Genomic DNA, 20932 nt, shown 5'->3' on the forward strand with positions numbered 1-20932 from the left:
TCCTGTTCTGCGCCATGTTTTGTAGTCCTTTGTAGTTTTTCTTGTTGATTAGTTCTTTGATTGTTTCCCAGGTGTGTCTTATTTGCCAATTACCCCTTGTGTATTTAAACCCCAGTGTTTCTCATCTTCCTTGTCTGGTGTTGTCATACATAAATGTTTTGTGTGCTCTGTTTAGTTCTGTTTATCTCCTGTTTGTTGTCTGGATTGAGTTTTGTTATTTTGTTTTAATAAAATAGTCACTGCATTCTGATCCTCCTCTCTGTCATTTCTGAACTGCCTTATAACAGAACACCAGACTACAGATGGCTCCAGCAGTCATCCTAATCCGACTTCACCAAGAAACTTACTCACTCGAGGACCACATCAGAGACTTTCTGTACATTTCTAATATCACTGACCTCCCGGACTTTGCTTTGGTTGACTTCTTTTGCCATGGACTAAATAACCCATTACAATCCACACTTAGCCGTGATGGTCCTCGAGGATCGCTGAGTCAGTTCCTAGATTAGGTTTTTCGGATAAGTGGCTCCCCCTTCACAGTGGGGGAGATGGATGACCCTTCCCTTAAACTATTTTTTAAGGGAGGCAATGCACCTCTGGATCCATTGGCCATGGAGCTTGGGATGCCAGAGCTCTTAGCCGTCATAGCCCCCATGCCAAAGTCTCATGGCCACCATACCAGAGTGTCTAGCAGCCGTCATGGCTGCCACACCAGAGTCCATCCGATCATGAGTCGGATGTTCTCAGCTCTTCAATGTCCAGATGGTCTCAGCTTTTCAACATCTGGTGGTCCCGGGGTTTCTACCACCATTCGCTGTGCTTTTTATGATGGCAGTTACCATCGTGTGTGGGCAGCGTCCGCTCCAGCTCCTCCCGAGGCAGCGGCAGCGGCTGCTCCAGCTCCCCCTGAGGCCGCATCCGCTCCAGCTCCTCCTGAGGCAGCGCAACGGAATCTGCTCCAGCTCCTCCCGAGGCAGTGGCGGCGGCCGCTCCAGCTCCCCCTGAGGCTGCATCCGCTCCAGCTCCTCCCGAGGCAGTGGCAACAGAATCTGCTCCAGCTCCTCCTGTGGCAGTGGCAGCGTCTGCTCCAGCTCTTCCCGAGGCAGTAGCGACGTCTGCTCCAGCTCTTACCGAGGCAGTGGCAGCATCCGCTAAAGCTTCTCCTGAGGCAGTGGCAGCGTCCGCTCCAGCTCCTCCTGAGGCAGCGGCACATCTGCTCCAGCTCCTCCCGAGGCAGCGCAGTGGCCGCTCCAGCTCCCCCTTAGGCCACATCCGCTCCAGCTCCTCCTGAGGCAGCGCAACGGAATCTGCTCCAGCTCCTCCTGAGGCATCGGCGCGTCTGCTCTGGCTCCTCCCGAGGCATCGGCGCGTCTGCTCTGGCTCCTCCCGAGGCATCGGCGCGTCTGCTCTGGCTCCTCCCGAGGCATCGGCGCGTCTGCTCTGGCTCCTCCCGAGGCATCGGCGCGTCTGCTCTGGCTCCTCCCGAGGCATCGGCGCGTCTGCTCTGGCTCCTCCCGAGGCAGCGGCGCATCTGCTCCAGCTCCTCCCGAGGCAGCGGCGGCAGCCGCTCCAGCTCCCCCTGAGGCCGCATCTGCTCCAGCTCCTCCCGAGGCAGCGCAGTGGCCGCTCCAGCTCCCCCTGAGGCCGCATCCGCTCCAGCTCCTCCTGAGGCAGCGCAACGGAATCTGCTCCAGCTCCTCCTGAGGCAGCGGCGCGTCTGCTCCAGCTCCTCCCGAGGCAGTGGCGGCGGCCGCTCCAGCTCTCACTGAGGCTGCATCCACTCCAGCTCCTCCCGAGGCAGCAGCGGCGGCCGCTCCAGCTCCCACTGAGGCTGCATCCACTCCAGCTCCTCCCGAGGCAGTGGAGGCTCCAGCTTCTCACAAAGCAGCAGAATCTGCTTATGAACTCTCTGTCTGTTCTGTATCTGCCAAGGAAGCCTTCTCTAAAGCCTCTGTGCTTCCTCTTATGACCACAGAGGCCACTGCTCCACCATAGTGGGTTCCAGCTCCGCCTCCGCCTCCACCTCACCACCCTCCTGGACTGTCAATTTGAGCAGCGGGTTCTGTTACATTCCTGTCTTGTGTTCCCCTGGTCTTGTGTGGATTTTTATGTTATTTCCTGTTCTGCGCCATGTTTTGTAGACTTTTGTAGTCTTTTTCTTGTTTATTAGTTCTTTCATTGTTCCCAGGTGTGTCTTATTGGCCAGTTACCTCTTGTGTATTTAAACTGTCTATAAAGTAAATATATCGAATTAATAGAATGTTAAACTAATTAAATATTTACACCTATAAAGTTGGTGTGCGCGAGCTTATAAGCAAAACGCGGAGCAGATTGAGCGTGCAGTGGTACAGACGTGAGCTTGTCCAGCATACATCCTTTTTCACAGACATCGCTGGAATGTTTGTAGTTCAGTCGATGTCAGTAGCAAAGAAGGTAAAACAAGGCACATATTACTCACCTTAATTGACAGTAAAGAGAGAGAGAAAGCGCACTGTTGCATGCTCTTGATTTCTGATCACTCACTCGGCACACATGCGTCATTTGGATTAAAAATAAATGGTATATGTAAATAAAACCTCTACATTTTATGTGATTTATGTATAACAAGTGGTTTCCTACATTATTTCGACAAGAAGTTTACTGTGCGCAAACATCCGAAGCGTGCGCACAGAAAGCCCTTCCACTTGAATACTGCATTGAGTTCTTGTGCTTGAACTGACATATTCACATAAAATTAAGAATGCCCGTCTTTGTGAGTATCCTAGTAATCATAGTTGGTTATGTCTTAAGAGAACATAAACAGTTGAGAAATAAAACACATATTTGTGCATTCTGTCATTTACTTTTGTTGTTTTGTTTTAATAAAATAATCACTGCATTGGATCCCCCTCTCTGTCCTTTCTGAACTGCCTTGAAACAGTTGGTAACACTTTACAATAAAGTTTTCATTTGTTCATTTGAACATTATGAACTAACAAATAAAAATCTAAAGCATTTATTAATCTTAATGTCATTTTTAACATTTAGTAATGCATTATTAAAATCAAAAGTTGTAGCTGTTAATATTATTTCATGGATCTGAGCTGTATTTTTAGTGATTAACATTAACAAAGATGAATAAATACTGTAACAAATGTATTGTACATTGTTAAAGTTAATGTATTAACTAATGTTAACAAATGAGACCTTATTATAAAGTGTTACCAAGTTATAGCGTGAATATGTGAAAATAAGTAAATGTGTTCATAAATGTGTACATTCTTCTGTTACTAAAAAAATATTAATGCTAAATGAGCTTCTGAGACTTGATGTGAAATGATGTTAACCTCATGAAATCATGAAACATGATGGGAAGTTGTGACTGTGATGTGTCTGTTTAGAGTCGTACATATTCTGTGTCCAGATCAAGGCTGTAACCTTGTGATATACTTTAAGAAATAAAATAATTTTCTTCTTCTCTTGTCTTTTTGATTGATCTTGTCTTATATTTGCACGCTGGAATGATGTATGTTGCATATGTTTAAAATAGTACATAATTGTACATGAAAAGTACAGTTCCTCCCTCTGTAGTTCAGTCTTAGACTGTGTGTTATTATAATGTTTTATAACTGTGGTTATAATTATTCATGAGATCATACAATGCATTATAAAGTCCATAAGGCATAATTAAGAATCCTTTTTCTTCAAGTTACAAATAATTTGTAATGTTTTTCCTTAGAACCATTCTTAACTCTCTCTTATAGGAAGATGAAAGAGCAATGATAGAAATTTTGATCTCATTTATAAGGAAAACTAAGCTACATTTAAGTTGATTTTACTTTGGATATTAAAATAATTAGGCATATGCAAGTCTGTTGCAAACCAAAAAGTCTTACAATTAAATGTACTTAACTAAAGGCCCTTGTTTAGTTTGTTTAAGGATAAAGTATCTCACAAACTGCCATGTTGTTGCCGTTTTTGGGATATAATCTTCTGTGACAGACCAGCGGGTGGCGCTGCAGAAATCGAGAGCGCGCAGAACACGCGCTCTGTGCTCGATTACTTCCGCCTCCAGAACTGAGGAAAACAAATCGAGCTGAATCATCGGGCGCTTGGAGGATAGACGGCTGCTTAATAGGAAATATGGTGAGAAATTATCATATTTTTTTCTTAAACTAACTGCTAGTCTTCTGGTGGGTAGTTTATGGTGTAGAGTTAGAGTTTACTCTCTGAGAGGATGGTGGTTTGTGTGGTACTGTGAGTGAATGCGAGTGAATGATGAGCGTGAGTAAGCGGAATGATCGCGCTCGCGGGATGAGGAGGATGATGGTGCAGAAACTCACAATAAACTATAAGCAACATCATATCTTGTTCATATACTAGTGTTAGTGAATATGCGCGTGTGTTTGACTAGTACAATAGTGCTAGTTTGTTTATTCTTCGGTGTAATGGAGTCTGTGTGTGTCTCTGAATGAGGCCGCGGTTTCGCTTTCGCTCGTTCAGACACACTGAACTCAACTTTTTCAGATGAACTAAAAACATCTTTATTGCTCTGAAACGGACATTATTACAAAGTGAACTTTTCAAAAGTGCACTTAAATGTCTACAGAAACACTTAAGTGCACTTAAGGTTCATTTTATTAATATAATCTGCATGTTTTTAAAATATACCTTTAAGATTTGAAGTACACTACAAGTGCGCATGCAGCACTATTAAGCACATTTCTTTTTCTCTGAGCATTAGATTCACTCCTGTCACTGTGTTTTAATCATGATGTTGGTTGTTTTCCAGTTTCGTAACCAGTATGACAATGACGTGACCGTCTGGAGTCCTCAGGTGAGCGCAGGTTTCCCTCTTTCTCTCTCAGAAGTGTGTGAACGCAGTGCGTGTTCTTGATTTGTGTGTGGTTTGTGTTCAGGGGCGCATTCATCAGATTGAGTATGCGATGGAGGCCGTCAAACAGGGTTCAGCCACCGTCGGGCTCAAGTCTCACACTCACGCAGTGCTTGTGGCGCTCAAGGTACGGCTCAAGTGCACTACACTCATCAGTGATGCTCACGCGAGCTCCAGGTAACCGTGTGATGTGCGTTTGCTTGCAGAGAGCTCAGTCCGAGCTGGCCGCCCATCAGAAGAAGATCCTGCATGTGGACAGTCATGTGGGCATTTCCATCGCAGGACTGACAGCGGACGCCAGGCTCCTCTGGTAAATCACACGCCTCTCACATCCTTAAATGGGACCTATAATGCCCCTTTCACAAGATGTGATATAAGTCTCTGGTGTCCCCAGTATGTGTCTGTGAAGTTTCAGCTCAAAATACCCCACAGATCATTTATTATAGCTTGTCAAATTTGCCGTTTTTGTGTGTGTCCCTTTAAATGCAAATGAGCTGCTGCTCCCGGCCCACTTTCCAAAAGAGGGTGGAGCTTTAACAGTTTTAATAACAACAAAGCTGGAGAATCTCACGCAGCCAAAATGAGGATTGTCAGTAACGGTGTTCAGACTTACATTGTTCAAACCGACACTGATGGAGAGACTCAGGAAGAAGTTACAACTTTTAGAATGAAGCTGGACGTTTCTGAATGGTTAGCGGATAAATTTATGTAGTTGCTGTGGAGTTGATTCAACTCATCCACTAGCATGTGCCGTCATGTTAATCTTTTATGCAAATCCAGCGTTGAATTGACCCTCATTTGTGAAGGAGTCCGGCGTAAAATGACGGCATAACACTCTTCCTCTTCTCTAAAGCAGCCCAACATGGTCTCTGTTGCGTCTTTTGCAATGGCGTTAGAACTGGTACACCGTTGTTGCTTGCGAAAACAAAATGGCGGCACCGTGGGTAGAAACGTGCAGATTAAGAGGTCGGTAATATTATAATAAGATCCCCTTCCTACATCACTAGGGGAGCAAAATTTGAGTGACTTGTTTTTTCACATGCTTGCAGAGAAAGGCTTACCAAAACAAAGTTACTGGGTTATCCTTTTTCACTTTTGCTGGGTTAGTAGATGCACCGGGAATCCAATTATAGCACTTAAACACAGAAAAAGTCACATTTTCGTGATATTTCTCCTTTAATTATCATTTCAAGGTGGGGACAGAAAAACAGAAACAGCCTTGATGAATTATGACCGGGGGTAACCGCTATATTTCTGCTGTTCTATAAGTGCCACCTTTCATTCAGCCGGTGGATTGAAAAGAAGCATCCAAAAAGTCTCAACAATTAGGATGAGATCCTAGATTAAAGACCCTGCAGACTGGTCAAGTTCACGCTCTTTAACGGCGTGTTAATGCTCTTCTCGTATCGTCAGCGTCTCACTGTCTCTCTCTCTGTCTGTGAAGTAACTTCATGCGGCAGGAGTGTCTGGACTCCAGGTTCGTCTTCGATAGACCTCTTCCAGTGTCCAGACTGGTGACGCTCATCGGAAGCAGTATCCTTTCCGCTTGTTCTCAGAAGTCATGTTCATATGTCATGTCATGTCATTAGCCGTTGTATTTCTTGAATTGCTGTGTCAGAAACGCAGATTCCCACCCAGCGCTACGGCAGACGGCCGTATGGAGTCGGGCTGCTCATCGCAGGATATGATGTGAGTACAGGGACTGATGTGTATGTGTGAGGACCGCATCTTCAGTGCTGTATGTGATGAATTCTGTCCCGTGTTTGTGAACTGCAGGACATGGGGCCGCACATCTTTCAGACCTGCCCCTCAGCCAACTACTTCGACTGTAAGGCCATGTCGATCGGCGCGCGCTCGCAGTCGGCCCGCACCTATCTGGAGAGGCACATGGAGGTCTTCCTGGACTGTACGTCACGCACCTCACATCACTGACATCAGTGCCATTTATTTCATTAAGTAGTAGAGTTTTTTTAGAAGTATGCTTGATTGAATATGCAGCATTAAGCGCACTTGTTTCTGTCCTCAGGTAATCTGAATGATCTGGTGCAGCACGGTCTGCGTGCGCTGCGAGAGACTCTTCCTGCTGAACAGGATCTGACCACAAAGGTTTGATATTTCATCCTCTGCTCGCTCTCATTACTAGTGCCACATCACGTGACTAACTGCTGCTTTTCCTCCAGAATGTGTCAATCGGGATTGTGGGAAAGGACATGGAGTTCACCATCTATGACGATGACGACGTGTCGCGGTTCCTGGAGGGTCTGGAGGAGCGGCCACAGAGACGGGTGAGCATGACTGCTGTTGACTGTAGGGCAGCAGAGGTTTCTGCAGGTGTCTGACGGCGTGTGTTTCTCACAGGTGGCCCAGCCGGAGGATGAAGCGGCTCCAGCTGTGCCCGATGAGCCCATGGAGCACTAAACACTTCTGCACTTCTGTCGGATTCAGCTGAAAATTAAACAACGCGTAACATTTAAACTCGTCACACATTACGCAGTGAAAACTTCATTTTCTATCTGTGACTGTTAGAGTAATAAAACTGTTTTTGTTTCTTTCTGAGTGTGTTTTTTATGCTTTTCACTGTATGTTCATTGAGACTGTATAACGGCAGGATTATTTAATAATTATCCACTCACAGTCAAGTCTCGAAGCTGCTGGCGTTGAGCTGAAATCCCTTCATCAAACTAACTTAGAAGAACTTATTATAGTGACTTAGAAGGTGAAGTCCTTTCTCTTTTGTGTTTATAATGTATATGGTCAATGACGTGACGGGTCATTTTTAGGGCTGCATGATTGTGACAAAAACCATAATTGTTGATTATTCCCTTGAAATTTTAATTGTGATTATTAATTATCATTATCACAATTTGAATGATGTTTTGAATAGCTTTATGCCATTGTTTAAAGCAACTGCATGCCATATTTTTAATGAAAATAAGCTGAAAACACTCTACCTGAAAAACTTTTATGGCTTTTCTATCGCATTAAGCCTCAAATGTCAACTATGCATTGATTTGATTTCTTTTTTTTAATTAAAAAAAAAAGTAAAAAATATAAATGCAAAAAATATGCATTCATAATGTTATACTAAAACTAAAATAAAAAAAACAAATTAACTTGTAGAAATAAACACATCTTAAGCATGCAGAATAATGTAAGTGGACAATTTTTTTTTTGTAATTGCACCTTTGAACGATTAATTAATGGCATTCGTAATTGTAACGTAATTTGAATGTAATTGTGGCGAACGTAATTGTGGCATTCGTAATTGTAATCATGATTAGAAATTCGATTAATTGTGCAGCCCTAGTCATTTTTTTTTTGTTTGTCCAAAGGCCTTAATAATAATAAAAAAACAAAGATATGACATCCAAGGTATGTAAGGTAGTACAACTAGATCTCTTATTGAATCCAAAAGGTTTCAATTATATTTTTCTACATATAAAGGTTTTTTAAAAATTTTGAAGTGTCAAAAGGTCATTCGGTTTAAGCGTCCAAAGACCAATACAGCCATTTCATTTGTGATTAAAATATCTTGATGTATATATTTTTTATTCTGGCATGATTTTATAACATCATACGTCAACATAGTGCAAAATGGTATTAAAATTATATGTATAAGTCGTCGTTCTGTTATGAGGAAGAATGTCCTGAAAAATGAATTTCATTGATGTCATTCGGAGTAACCAATATAAAGGGACCATTTTGGATCAAGTCATGCGGTTAATATCATGTGACAGGATATGACATCATTCAGACACCTGCAAAGGATCACATGGTCGTGAAGCAAAGTAACTAACTTTCTTTTAACTATTGGAAAAATTCATGTTTTCAGTGCTCATACGCATGTCATTCGGTGCAACCACTATAAAACATGGAAAATTGTAGTATTTTAAAAACTTAGTAAATACAAAATGTTTGTCCTTTTGCTAGCTAGCTAGCTAGATATCAGCCTGTTAGCATTGATTCAAAATATGGCCATTCGGTAAAACTGAAATTTTGGTTTAACCATATGACTTTTTTGGTGACAAATTTTGTCCATCTTGTAATAAATGACAAAAGCAGTGTTAATTGATTATAAAAATCACATAATCTCATTGATAACACTTAATAAAACTTCAAAATTAATTATATCTCCATTGTTTTTTGACACTTTTAAAACCCTTATTCGTCAATGACCCAAATATGTGTTAAACATCAGCTGACATGAACTCTTCATCTAATGACTAATGATGATGAAACAAAGAAACAAACAGCAGATGTGAGTGTGTTTTATTAACATTATCATAGCAGTAAATGATACACATTCATGCAATCATGCAAGTATGACAGGAGAATATGAATAAATAAAAGCATCAATTATAAAATTGATTAAACAAGTGATGAAATGAGAAGCACATAAATAAAACTAAAGTGTCTAATGCAAAAACTGTAAAACCCTTTTATTGCCTTCAGACCTGTTGTACATTAAGGGTTGATTTCTCTAAGTGATGAATTAGATGTAAATATAGATTAATATTTGAGTTCTATGAAATTTTTCAGACATACACATGCAAAATATTTTTGTGCTAAATGCAACGGGTCAATAGAAACCGGCAGCTAAACTGCTGCATGTGTTTCTGTTTGCATATTCAGACTGAGGATCCTGTACGATAGAGAGGTTATTGATTATTAATGAGTGTGTGGAGCAGTGAAGAGCATCCACACGTTGACTCAGCTGCTCTTCAGTGTGTGTCTAACAAACAGCAGCCGCTGACAGAGATTTACAGACATTCAGTGCTCAATACAAGAAATAACATGATGTGCTGTCGTCATTTATGATAGTTTATTGTTTGTTCCTCCGTCTGATGGCGCTGTGTTCTGACACTGGGCCAGGTGTGATGTCACTTCCTGTGTTGGCGTCTGTCTCTGGCTGTGATTGGTTGATGGAGTCACACACAGGAGTGTTTCGGTTGTCATCTGTCGCCTCCTCAGGGTCACGGCCGGGCTCCTCTGCGGTTTGATCAGGATCATCGCTCTCTCTCGTCTGTGCGTTTGCGCTCACGTCAGGTGAATGAACGCAGCAGTAATGCTCATTACGACTGTCGTCAGGAGGATCTGAAAACAACATGATACGTTACACAACGGTGTGAATAAAGATGTGCAAATGATTTCCAAGCATTATATTTCACAGCAGTAAATATCACACTCAAAACACTACCAAAGGTTTTTAGGTACATCTAATTGTTTTGATAGTATTTCATGTTTTAGATTTTGAATATATAAGTTTTAAAAAAAGTGATCTAATAAATGAGCAATGGGTGCTAGTGACTAAAGAAAGTGTAATTGATGTGTTGGTCTGACCGTCCCACTGGTGGCCGCAGGAGTCTCCAGTGTTTGCTGGGATTGAGTCCACGAGCCGCCCCTCCTGCATGACGCGTGTGATCTCCTGCAGCTGCTGCAGCAACTTCTGCTCCTCGTCCACAGCCACCGCAGCTCCAACACTGAAACACACACACTTTGAATTGCTTGTGAAAAAAGCCATTTGAATCTGTTTTTCATACCACAGGGAAAATAACAACCACAGTTTGAAGAATTCATCTTCCTGAATCTGGCAGTACAGCATGGGAGTTCATTTTTAGTCCATCTCCTATCCTGAAAAGTCTGTCTTGCAGATATGGACTAAACATGATCTTCCAAAACTTGCTGCCAGATTCTGGAAGATGAATTCCTCAAACAGTGATACAAGAGGATGTGGAGCTGGTCCTTTCAATTTGTCTGTCTATAAAGCCTATAAAAAAAACAGTCTTCATATATTTTACAACACTTCAGCCTGTGATTCTGATTAAGTGCGGGTCATTTTGTACAATTCTTCACTTAACCTAAGTCTCTGAGATCCTGACACCTTGTACTTCTGGAGACTCCAGGTAGGTTGTAGTTCTGGGAAAAAAGCATTTAAGTATTCAAATTTTAGATGTTTACTAAGATCCTTCTATTATCTACTGAATCCCACAATAATATTTAAAATATCAGTAAGCTTAATATTAATAAAATCATCATTTATTGGGTACTTTCAATTGGGAGGAGTCTGTCCCGAACACTAACCCCTAAATTTCAATATGTGAAAAGATACTTCCAAGAATCATCCAAACAAAACAAATCTTACAAGAGATCTAAAGTTTTTTGTACACTTGTCCAAATGTCCAAGCGGCAACTATAATGACTTGTAAGTACATATATGACGGGGTAAATGGGGTATACTGTGTTTAATGGTTTAATAAATCAAGGTTATTGGTCTTATTTAGTGCTTTTTGCTTTCATTATATGTAATATTATTATATATTGTATATTGTTATTTGTTTATTTATCTATTTATTTATTTTTGTTATATGTGACCCTGGGCCACAAAACCAGTCATAAGGGTAAATGTTTTTGAAATTGAGATTTATACATCATCTGAAAGCTAAATTAAATAAGCTTTCCATTGATGTATGGTTTGTTATAATATGATATAATATGGTATAAATATCATTTTCATAATATGACAATATTTGGCAGAGATACAGCTATTTGAAAATCTGGAATCTGAAGGTGCAAAAAAAATCTAAATATTGAGAAAATCACCTTTAAAGTTGTCCAAATGAAGTCCTTAGCAATGTATATCCACTCATAAAAAGAACTTTTTTACATATTTACAGTAGAAAATTTACAAAATATCTTCATGGAACATGATCTTTACTTAATAACCTAATGATTTTTGGCATAAAAGAAAAATATTAATTTAATACCCGTTAATTACCCGTTAATTTTTAATTACCGTTAATTTTGACCCATACAATGTACAGGTGCTGGTCATATAATGAGAATATCATCAAAAAGTTGATTTATTTCACTAATTCCATTCAAAAAGTGAAACTTGTATATTATATTCATTCATTACACACAGACTGATATATTTCAAATGTTTATTTCTTTTAATTTTGATGATTATAACTGACAGCTAATGAAAATCCCAAATTCAGTATCTCAGAAAATTAGAATATTGTGAAAAGGTTCAATATTGAAGACACCTGGTGCCACACTCTAATCAGCTAATTAACTCAAAACACCTGCAAAGGCCTTTAAATGGTCTCTCAGTCTAGTTCTGTAGGCTACACAATCATGGGGAAGACTGATGACTTGACAGTTGTCCAAAAGACGACCATTGACACCTTGCACAAGGAGGGCAAGACACAAAAGGTCATTGCAAAAGAGGCTGGCTGTTCACAGAGCTCTGTGTCCAAGCACATTAATAGAGAGGCGAAGGGAAGGAAAAGATGTGGTAGAAAAAAGTGTACAAGCAATAGGGATAACCGCACCCTGGAGAGGATTGTGAAACAAAACCCATTCAAAAATGTGGGGGAGATTCACAAAGAGTGGACTGCAGCTGGAGTCAGTGCTTCAAGAACCACTACGCACAGACGTATGCAAGACATGGGTTTCAGCTGTCGCATTCCTTGTGTCAAGCCACTCTTGAACAACAGACAGCGTCAGAAGCGTCTCGCCTGGGCTAAAGACAAAAAGGACTGGACTGCTGCTGAGTGGTCCAAAGTTATGATCTCTGAAGAAAGTAAATTTTGCATTTCCTTTGGAAATCAGTGTCCCAGAGTCTGGAGGAAGAGAGGAGAGGCACACAATCCACGTTGCTTGAGGTCCAGTGTAAAGTTTCCACAGTCAGTGATGGTTTGGGGTGCCATGTCATCTGCTGGTGTTGGGCCACTGTGTTTTCTGAGGTCCAAGGTCAACGCAGCCGTATACCAGGAAGTTTTAGAGCACTTCATGCTTCCTGCTGCTGACCAACTTTATGGAGATGCAGATTTCATTTTCCAACAGGACTTGGCACCTGCACACAGTGCCAAAGCTACCAGTACCTGGTTTAAGGACCATGGTATCCCTGTTCTTAATTGGCCAGCAAACTCGCCTGACCTTAACCCCATAGAAAATCTATGGGGTATTGTGAAGAGGAAGATGCGATATGCCAGACCCAACAATGCAGAAGAGCTGAAGGCCACTATCAGAGCAACCTGGGCTCTTATAACACCTGAGCAGTGCCACAGACTGATCGACTCCATGCCACGCCGCATTGCTGCAGTAATTCAGGCAAAAGGAGCCCCAACTAAGTATTGAGTGCTGTACATGCTCATACTTTTCATGTTCATACTTTTCAGTTGGCCAAGATTTCTAAAAATCCTTTCTTTGTATTGGTCTTAAGTAATATTCTAATTTTCTGAGATACTGAATTTGGGATTTTCCTTAGTTGTCAGTTATAATCATCAACATTAAAAGAAATAAACATTTGAAATATATCAGTCTGTGTGTAATGAATGAATATAATATACAAGTTTCACTTTTTGAATGGAATTAGTGAAATAAATCAACTTTTTGATGATATTCTAATTATATGACCAGCACCTGTATTGTTGGCTATTGCTACAAATATACCAGTGCGACTTCTGACTGGTTTTATGGTCCAGGGTCACGTATATATGTAATTTTTTCTAATAAACGATGTAATTTAACTTTTTGATACACACTGCCCTGTTGGGGCAACTTAATGGCTGCACTTTGTTCTGCACTATGTTCCACCACTTTAAGACAAATGGATTTGATGTTTGTTGTGTTTTCATATTCAAAAGATTATAAGCTAGATGCAGCTTTTTTGGGTTCACATCGAATGACTTTGATTGATCTGTTCAAAGCAGTTATTTTGAGTTAGATGCCAAATGTTCTCCTCCTATTCAAATTTGACATTGAAGGGGTGCATACAACATATTTGCCCACTGGCAACTATCGCATATTCAAATACGATTTTTAAGAAAAAAAAAGAAAAAAAACCTGTGGAAAATAAATGCAGAACATGTTCACATAGGACATTATTAACACGACTATATGCATGAAACCTTTCAGAAAAATTTGGGCACAAATGGGTTAAATACTAAGCTATATATTTAAAAACATTTGAATATTTTGTTTTTATATAGCAATTGTCTTAGAATATTTTAGCAATAGAGCGAAATAATAATGAAGATAATTTAAGAAATGTATGTAATTAGCCTAATAGTTAAAAAAAGTTTCCTTAAGTAAGCAGCCTGTTAAACAGCAGCTCGCAGTCTCAGAGCCTCTCAAGCCATTCAAACAATAGAGGAGTGTGAACGACCGGCCATTACAGTTCCTGCTCCAGCCTACAGGGGCGCTGCTGAGTATGGGCTTAAACACACACCTGTCTGTACCGACGCTGGCTGATGAAATGATTCTCTCAATCACATCCTTCGTCTCGTTCAGTCTGTCCTGCAGCTGAGCCAACTCAAAATCAGCTGAGAGAGAGACACGGATTAGACACACAGATATACAGATAGATAGATATACAGATAGATAGATAGATAGTGAGTTCTTACTGATCTTCCTCTGGGTGTTTTCTGATCGGACAGCAGTGAAGCGGCTCTCTGGAGGTTTGGTTGTTTTGCCCTTGGACGTGATCTTGAACAGACACAAACAAACACCATCACGTCACCTGAGCTCCAGCTGACACGTGTCAAACACAGTTGTGGCGTCTCACCTTGAACAGGATGTACAGGATGTACAGTAAGATGCCGAAGCCGTAGATGGGAATGATCTGGCCCGCGAGGTTGGACTTTCCTCCGGTTCCAGTGCCGGCTCCGGCTCCGGCTCCTTTGGCCCGGGCAATGGCTTCAGGATTATGAGCTCTGGAAAACTGCCGGCCGGACCGCCGCTGCTCCTCGGACACTGAGGCTCTTTGTGGCATGGGAGGAAACTGGCCTGCGGGACCTTCATCAATATTGACACATTCACTTACACTGGGATCAGTGTTTACATTTGTGTTCATCACAGGCTCCCTTTCATCTCATCGTGCTTTATTAATATAGTTTTCCATACAGAGAGCTGTTTACGTGTACATAAACACAAAATTATTTTAATAATGCTTATTTTCATTTAGGCTATAGATGTTTTTTTTTTTGCAAATATCACTACTGGATTAAAAGAAAATATAATGTCTTTCAAGAATTAAACACTAAAAATAAAACATTTATTTGAACAGAATGTAGACAGAAAGAGATTATGTACTAATAAAGGAGAATATATCATGTGTGTAATAATAAATTAAATGCTCGTGTACCTTCGGAGTCTCTCTTTCCTCGCGACAAAAGCATTTTCGGCAGCAGAAGCGCGACGCACAACACCACACATGATACTATAGTGATCTTCTGAAATGTCGAAATAGACATGTTTAATTCTTAATTAATTAACTGATTTCTGAGTGACTCTAGCTCTGTGACTGCACCTGCCTCCCGCATCCACACAAACACAGCATCTTCATTTCCGGAGTGCTGCCATAGAAACCACATCGGCTGTCTCAAACGTGGACACGTGATCACTGTTACTTTTATCAGCGCTGATCAAGAGATTATTGCTTACTGGTTTTATTTAATCATCATATAGAGACTGCTGGGACATATTTCCTTGTTTTTAATCTCAGAAACCAATCGTTGAAATTATTATAAAATAATTTCATATACAAATGTCTCCTTTGAGGCATGTACGTCATTTGATACTTCAGTGAGCCCTGCAGGGATAAACGGAAACCAGTTACACAACAAACAGATGTATGGCGCATACGCCTAAAAAGTAAAATAATAACCTTTTTTCTTTCGGTATTTTACTACGGTATTGATTTACAATTTTGTTAACATTACATGTGCTCGATTAAGACGAAATTTAATATTCTCAGTCTTATAATAGTAGTTTTGCCTCCCGCCTGCTGGCGGCGCTCTCTCGTTGTAATCCCGCGTAGAGCGATCGGCACGCATTATCTCGCGAGATCACAGCGGCAACTTCCTCTTTTCGTTCTCGCCACCATGGTAGGTGTTCACGAAGAGTTCTCCGACTGTCATTAAAACATGAATCCTTCTTAATCCTTTATTAAATCGAGCCAGAACACGTTTATAACTTGTTGATATGGCTTCCATATGTGTTTAAGTATGATTATCAGTCAGTATTGTGCAGATGTGTGGGATATGGAGATATTTTAGCGGCATTGTAGCTCGCGCTGCTGCTCTCTGACAGCGCTTTAGTTTGTCTCCGAATCTGTTGACATATCAAAGCACATCAAATACAGTGAAATAAATATGTAATCTCTTCACAGCCGACCAAGAAGTCCAAGACTAGGAAGCTGCGCGGGCACGTCAGCCACGGCCACGGGCGCATCGGTCAGTGAACACGCGCGGCTCGTGAGATATAGTGATATTTTGTGTGGTTTTTGGCGTTAATGTGTGTGTGTGTTTGTGTTTGTGCAGGTAAACACAGAAAGCATCCTGGAGGTCGCGGTAATGCCGGTGGAATGCATCATCACAGAATCAACTTCGACAAATAGTGAGTACAGATGAGCTTCACTACAGCAGTCACGTGCTTCCAGATGAACAGAAGTAGAGCATCCGAAAGACGCTCTTGTTAATTTAGGAAAGATTATTAGTGTTTAAATGATCTCATTCAGCGCTGAAACTGTAGATATCAGGGAATCTGTTCTTTTTAGGTCTACTTTACACGTTTACATTCATTTAGCAGATGCTTTTATCTAAAACGACTGATAAATGAGGAATACAACAAGCTATTCATCGTAAAGAGAGGCAGAAGTGATGATAGTAACAGAATAACTGATGTAAACTTCATCAAAAGTGTGAGTTCAGATATAAGCAGCTCTACAGAAAACACCAGTGTCATTATCCAGATCAGTTCTGGTCAGGTGAGACTGTCGTATTGATGTTGATCGGTGTGTTTCTCCTCCAGCCATCCAGGTTATTTCGGTAAGGTGGGCATGAGGCATTACCATCTGAAGAAGAACACCGTCTTCTGCCCCACCATTAACCTAGACAAGCTGTGGACACTGGTCAGTGAGCAGACGAGGGTCAACTACAGCAAGAAGCCCGACGGCCCGGCGCCCATCATCGACGTCGTGCGCGCCGTGAGTCGAAACATCACTTTCCTTTCATTTCACAGCTTAAAAGATCAATTCATCCAGTCAAAACTGCTTTGAGATTGGACATTGAGTGTGTTTACATGCACATTCTTAGCCTGATGCTTAATAAGCTGACAATACGTGTGTTCATGTAAACACATTAACCTGTTTTTCTGTATCGGAATAAGGTCATAAACATTTTAAAGGATTAGTTAACTTTAAAATGAAAATTACCCAATGATTTACTCACCCTCAAGCCATCCTAGGTGTATATGACTCTCTTCTTTCTGATGAACACAATCAGAGATATATTAATAAATATCCTGACACATCCGAGCTTTATCGATATCAACGAGTATGAGCTGAAGAAAGTGCAGCCATCCACATCCATCCATTAAAGTCCTTCTGAAGCGAAAAAAAAAAAAATATATATATATATATATATATATATATCCTTATATAACAAATTACGAAGTAAAATATCTATCTACCGCCAGACCGCCTTCCCTATTTAAGTTACGAAGAAAGTGTAAAACTCGCAGTTCAAAAATCTTACGCTATGTCCTACACCTTTCCTATTCAACTCACAGAAAAAACTTAACTAACGTGAGGCCAGTTTACACTTTCTTCGTAAGTTGAATACAGAAGGCGGTTTGGCTGAAGATAGATATTTTACTTCATAACTTGTTAAATACGGATTTTTTTTTTTTTTCACGCAAACTCATTGCTTCGCTTCAGAAGGCCTTTATTAACCCCCCGGAGCCGTGTGGAGTACGTTTATGATGGATGGAAACACTTACTTCTCGTGATCCCTGTTCACTGCCATTATAAAGCTTGGATGCGTCAGGATATTAATATTTCTCAGATTGTGTTCATCAGAAAGAAGTCAGATACACCTAGGATGGCTTGAGAGGGAGTAAAGCTTGGGCTTTTCATTTCAAAGTGAACTAATCCTTTAAGGATAAACCAATCGTCACAGTTAGATTTACGCCAATTTTCGACCATAATGTAAACACGTTAAAATGCTTTCTGCCGGCTTATTGAAGTGCGCATGTGTGACAGGAACCAGTCATTACTGTGGACTTAAGCGCATCCAGACAGAGCGTGTGTTTTGCAGTAAGGGAGGAGAAAATATATCGCAAACTCACTCTTTCTTGACCCAAACATTATAAAAGTGCTCTTATAAGAAGAAATGGTACAGTAAATGCTGCTGCAACTGCATGAGAGCCGTAAGTTTCCCGCTGACATGTTGCAATACTCTTCTTCGGTTTTAAAGTTTTATTTAACATCACAACCGACATAAATGGATACGAAAATTGTTTTGACACCACTATCGGGAAATAACCTGATTTATTAAGTCAACTTGCCTTGTCGGATTATTGGTTTGCATGTAAACCCGGACTGCAGGTTATTTCAATAAGCTGATTTTGTGAGTTTTCAGTGAACTGTAAACGTGCTCATAGTACTTCAGTGGCTCACTGTTTGCGATATTAACTTCAAATGTACAACACAATGGTTACATACGGCTTTGATTTTATAGCAAATTTAGAGGCCAAATTCATTTAGTCAAATACATGTGTATAAAATGGAACATGTTTAGTTGAGTACATTTGTTTTACAGTAAATCTAAACTTCCGTAACTTTTACACAAGCGCTCAGGGCCGTTTATGGAAATGATCTTTCAGATTCAAACACGCTTATTCAAGGACTTTCCGCTCTGTGCGTTTTCTTTCTCGCGCTAAAGCCCAGAGTATAATTCACTTTCCCTGTTCCGCGCAGATGCGCGCTCGAGCCTTGCAAATACTTCTTGGCCATGAGCGTGAAGAGACGTGTTCGGCGCGTGTGTACTATCTAGTGGACTTGTTTTCAAGCGCTCTGTTCACTCACGCTGTTGTACGCACAGCATCCGCGCGGTCACACAAATTGGGCTTATTCAAAGAAGGGTATTTTAACAACAGTAGCAGAAACACGGTGAGCAGTAGAACAGATTGATGCGTTCGCTAAAACACTGCAGAAAACAACAGTGCCTCAAATATAGTTATGTTTATCTATCATGCATAGCCTATGACTCTGACCGTTCAAAGCAGATTTGTGAGACATTTTTTTCATCTACATTTAGCATTGTTAATCAGTATGCTAAAAGAGCATTTCAAAAGAATCATGCAAATGTTATAATTGGGAAAATTGTTAGCCGGCATGGAAAGAGAACTTAAACTTTAAAATTGCTAGTTAACTTTGTTTTCTGCTCATGAGGGCATTTCAATTATGTACATTTTGTTTTTTAATATTTATTTTAAAGGATTAGTTCACTTCTGAATGAAAATTTCCTGATAATTTACTCACCCCCATGTCATCCAAGATGTTCATGTCTTTCTTTCTTCAGTCGAAAAGAAATTAAGGTTTTTGATGAAAACATTCCAGGATTATTCTCCTTATAGTGGACTTCAATGGTCTCCAAACGGTTGAAGGTCAAAATTACAGTTTCAGTGCAGCTTCAAAGGGCTTTAAATGATACCAGACGAGGAATAAGGGTCATTTTCTAAAAAAAATAAATAAAAAAAGAATACGGAAAGCGGAAGCACTTGCGAGGTGATCATTTGTGTTTATAAAGCATATACATTTGTATTTTTCGAAAATGACTGATCGTTTCGCTAGATAAGACCCTTATTCCTCGTCTGGTATCGTTTAAAGCCCTTTGAAGCTGCACTGGAACTGTAATTTTGACCTTCAACCGTTTGGAGTCCATTGAAGTCCACTATGAGAATAATCCTGGAATGTTTTCCTCAACCTTGATTTATTTTCGACTGAAGAAAGACATGAACATCTTGGATGACATGGGGGTGAGTAAATTATCAGGAAAATTGTATTTGAAAATGGACTAATCCTTGAAGCAAAACAAAAAAACGTTCCAGACTTCAGGAGAAAATCCCTGAATCCCATCTTGTAACTTAAATTGAATGCTCCTAGTCTATGATGTTTACCTCACTAATTTAGTCTGTCCCTCATGACATGACCTTGAAAAGACGGTCATGAACCGGATCTTACTTGAAGCATGAATTATATGATTTCTTGAGCTGATATCTGATCTCGTGCTGTTTTTCAGGGCTACTTCAAAGTGCTGGGCAAAGGCAAGCTGCCGAAGCAGCCGGTGATCGTGAAGGCCAAGTTCTTCAGCCGGCGGGCCGAGGAGAAGATCAAGGGTGTTGGAGGAGCGTGTGTGCTGACCGCATAAACACCTTTTGATAAATAAAACTGATGGAAAAACTCACCCTGCTTCCTTTGACTTTCTGTACATGATCTCACTGATCTAAACCTGTGCTCTGTGTCTCTTAAACCTCATCTGAAGGGGTTTTGAGCATTGATTCTCTTAAGTTGATTAGAGTGAATGTCCTTAAATGAAACATTAAACCCCTTAGCTGTCACATTCCCACTAGCAGGATGCTACTTTTTTTGCCATTTTTCCTATATATTTTAGTAATCACAAATTGTGTATCATTCAAAATATTAGTCCAGTGAATACCGTTTTGAAATTGGACATTGTGTTACCATGAAACTGACTTAAAATTATTTTGGCAGGCTTCTCCCCCTAGTGGGTGGTGTTTCATATTACAAATTAATTTTAAATATTTTCAGTTTATTCTAATCTTGTCAAACGTATCGCTGGAAACGTCTGAGACTCGTTTCCATATTTGGTGACTTTTTCCTGATGGAATGTTTCTCTGTGAGAGTTATTAAAGCATTCATGAATTACAACCATTTAAGTTTGGATAATGCATTTTCATTTCTACTCAAAATGGAAAGTGAATGGGTTAAAGGCCCGGTTTCACAGACAGGGCTTACATTAATCTAGGATTAGACCTTAGTTCAATTACAACATTTAAGTATCTTTTATAAACATTACTGGTGTGCAACTTGAGACCAAACAATTCACTGACATATTTTAAGATAAAATTATGTACATAGAAAGTACATTCATATTCATATAATAAATTATAAACAATCCTCATGTTTGATATACTGATAGTTTGATTTTTCTAAAGTAAAAAAAATCTCCCAAATAATGCTGCAAACTA

At 40.3% G+C, this 20932-nt stretch overlaps 3 protein-coding genes across 3 annotated transcripts; 2 read left to right on the plus strand and 1 right to left on the minus strand.

Annotated features, from left to right (window-relative positions):
- The first annotated feature begins 3995 nt into the window (after positions 1-3995).
- On the plus strand, positions 3996-7424 carry psma1 (proteasome 20S subunit alpha 1). Its single transcript, XM_051883791.1, has 10 exons — positions 3996-4125; positions 4772-4816; positions 4899-5000; positions 5080-5183; positions 6318-6406; positions 6492-6562; positions 6650-6779; positions 6900-6979; positions 7054-7158; positions 7232-7424. Exons 1-10 carry the CDS (start codon positions 4123-4125, stop codon positions 7289-7291), a joined length of 789 nt encoding a protein of 262 aa, XP_051739751.1. The 5' UTR covers positions 3996-4122; the 3' UTR covers positions 7292-7424.
- A 1701-nt stretch (positions 7425-9125) lies between these two features.
- ric3b (RIC3 acetylcholine receptor chaperone b) lies at positions 9126-15259 on the minus strand. Its single transcript, XM_051883789.1, has 6 exons — positions 15024-15259; positions 14445-14674; positions 14284-14365; positions 14109-14202; positions 10214-10353; positions 9126-9967 (listed from the first exon to the last, which is right to left on the minus strand). The coding sequence occupies exons 1-6, from the start codon at positions 15130-15132 to the stop codon at positions 9696-9698; spliced, it is 927 nt and encodes a 308-aa protein (XP_051739749.1). The 5' UTR covers positions 15133-15259; the 3' UTR covers positions 9126-9695.
- Positions 15260-15678: 419 nt separating this feature from the next.
- On the plus strand, positions 15679-20127 carry rpl27a (ribosomal protein L27a). The gene is made up of 5 exons (XM_051883793.1): positions 15679-15765; positions 16050-16113; positions 16201-16276; positions 16691-16865; positions 19963-20127. The coding sequence occupies exons 1-5, from the start codon at positions 15763-15765 to the stop codon at positions 20089-20091; spliced, it is 447 nt and encodes a 148-aa protein (XP_051739753.1). The 5' UTR covers positions 15679-15762; the 3' UTR covers positions 20092-20127.
- Positions 20128-20932: the final 805 nt, after the last annotated feature.

The sequence above is a fragment of the Ctenopharyngodon idella genome, chromosome 24 (genome assembly GCF_019924925.1).
Source record: "Ctenopharyngodon idella isolate HZGC_01 chromosome 24, HZGC01, whole genome shotgun sequence".
NCBI lineage: Eukaryota > Metazoa > Chordata > Actinopteri > Cypriniformes > Xenocyprididae > Ctenopharyngodon > Ctenopharyngodon idella.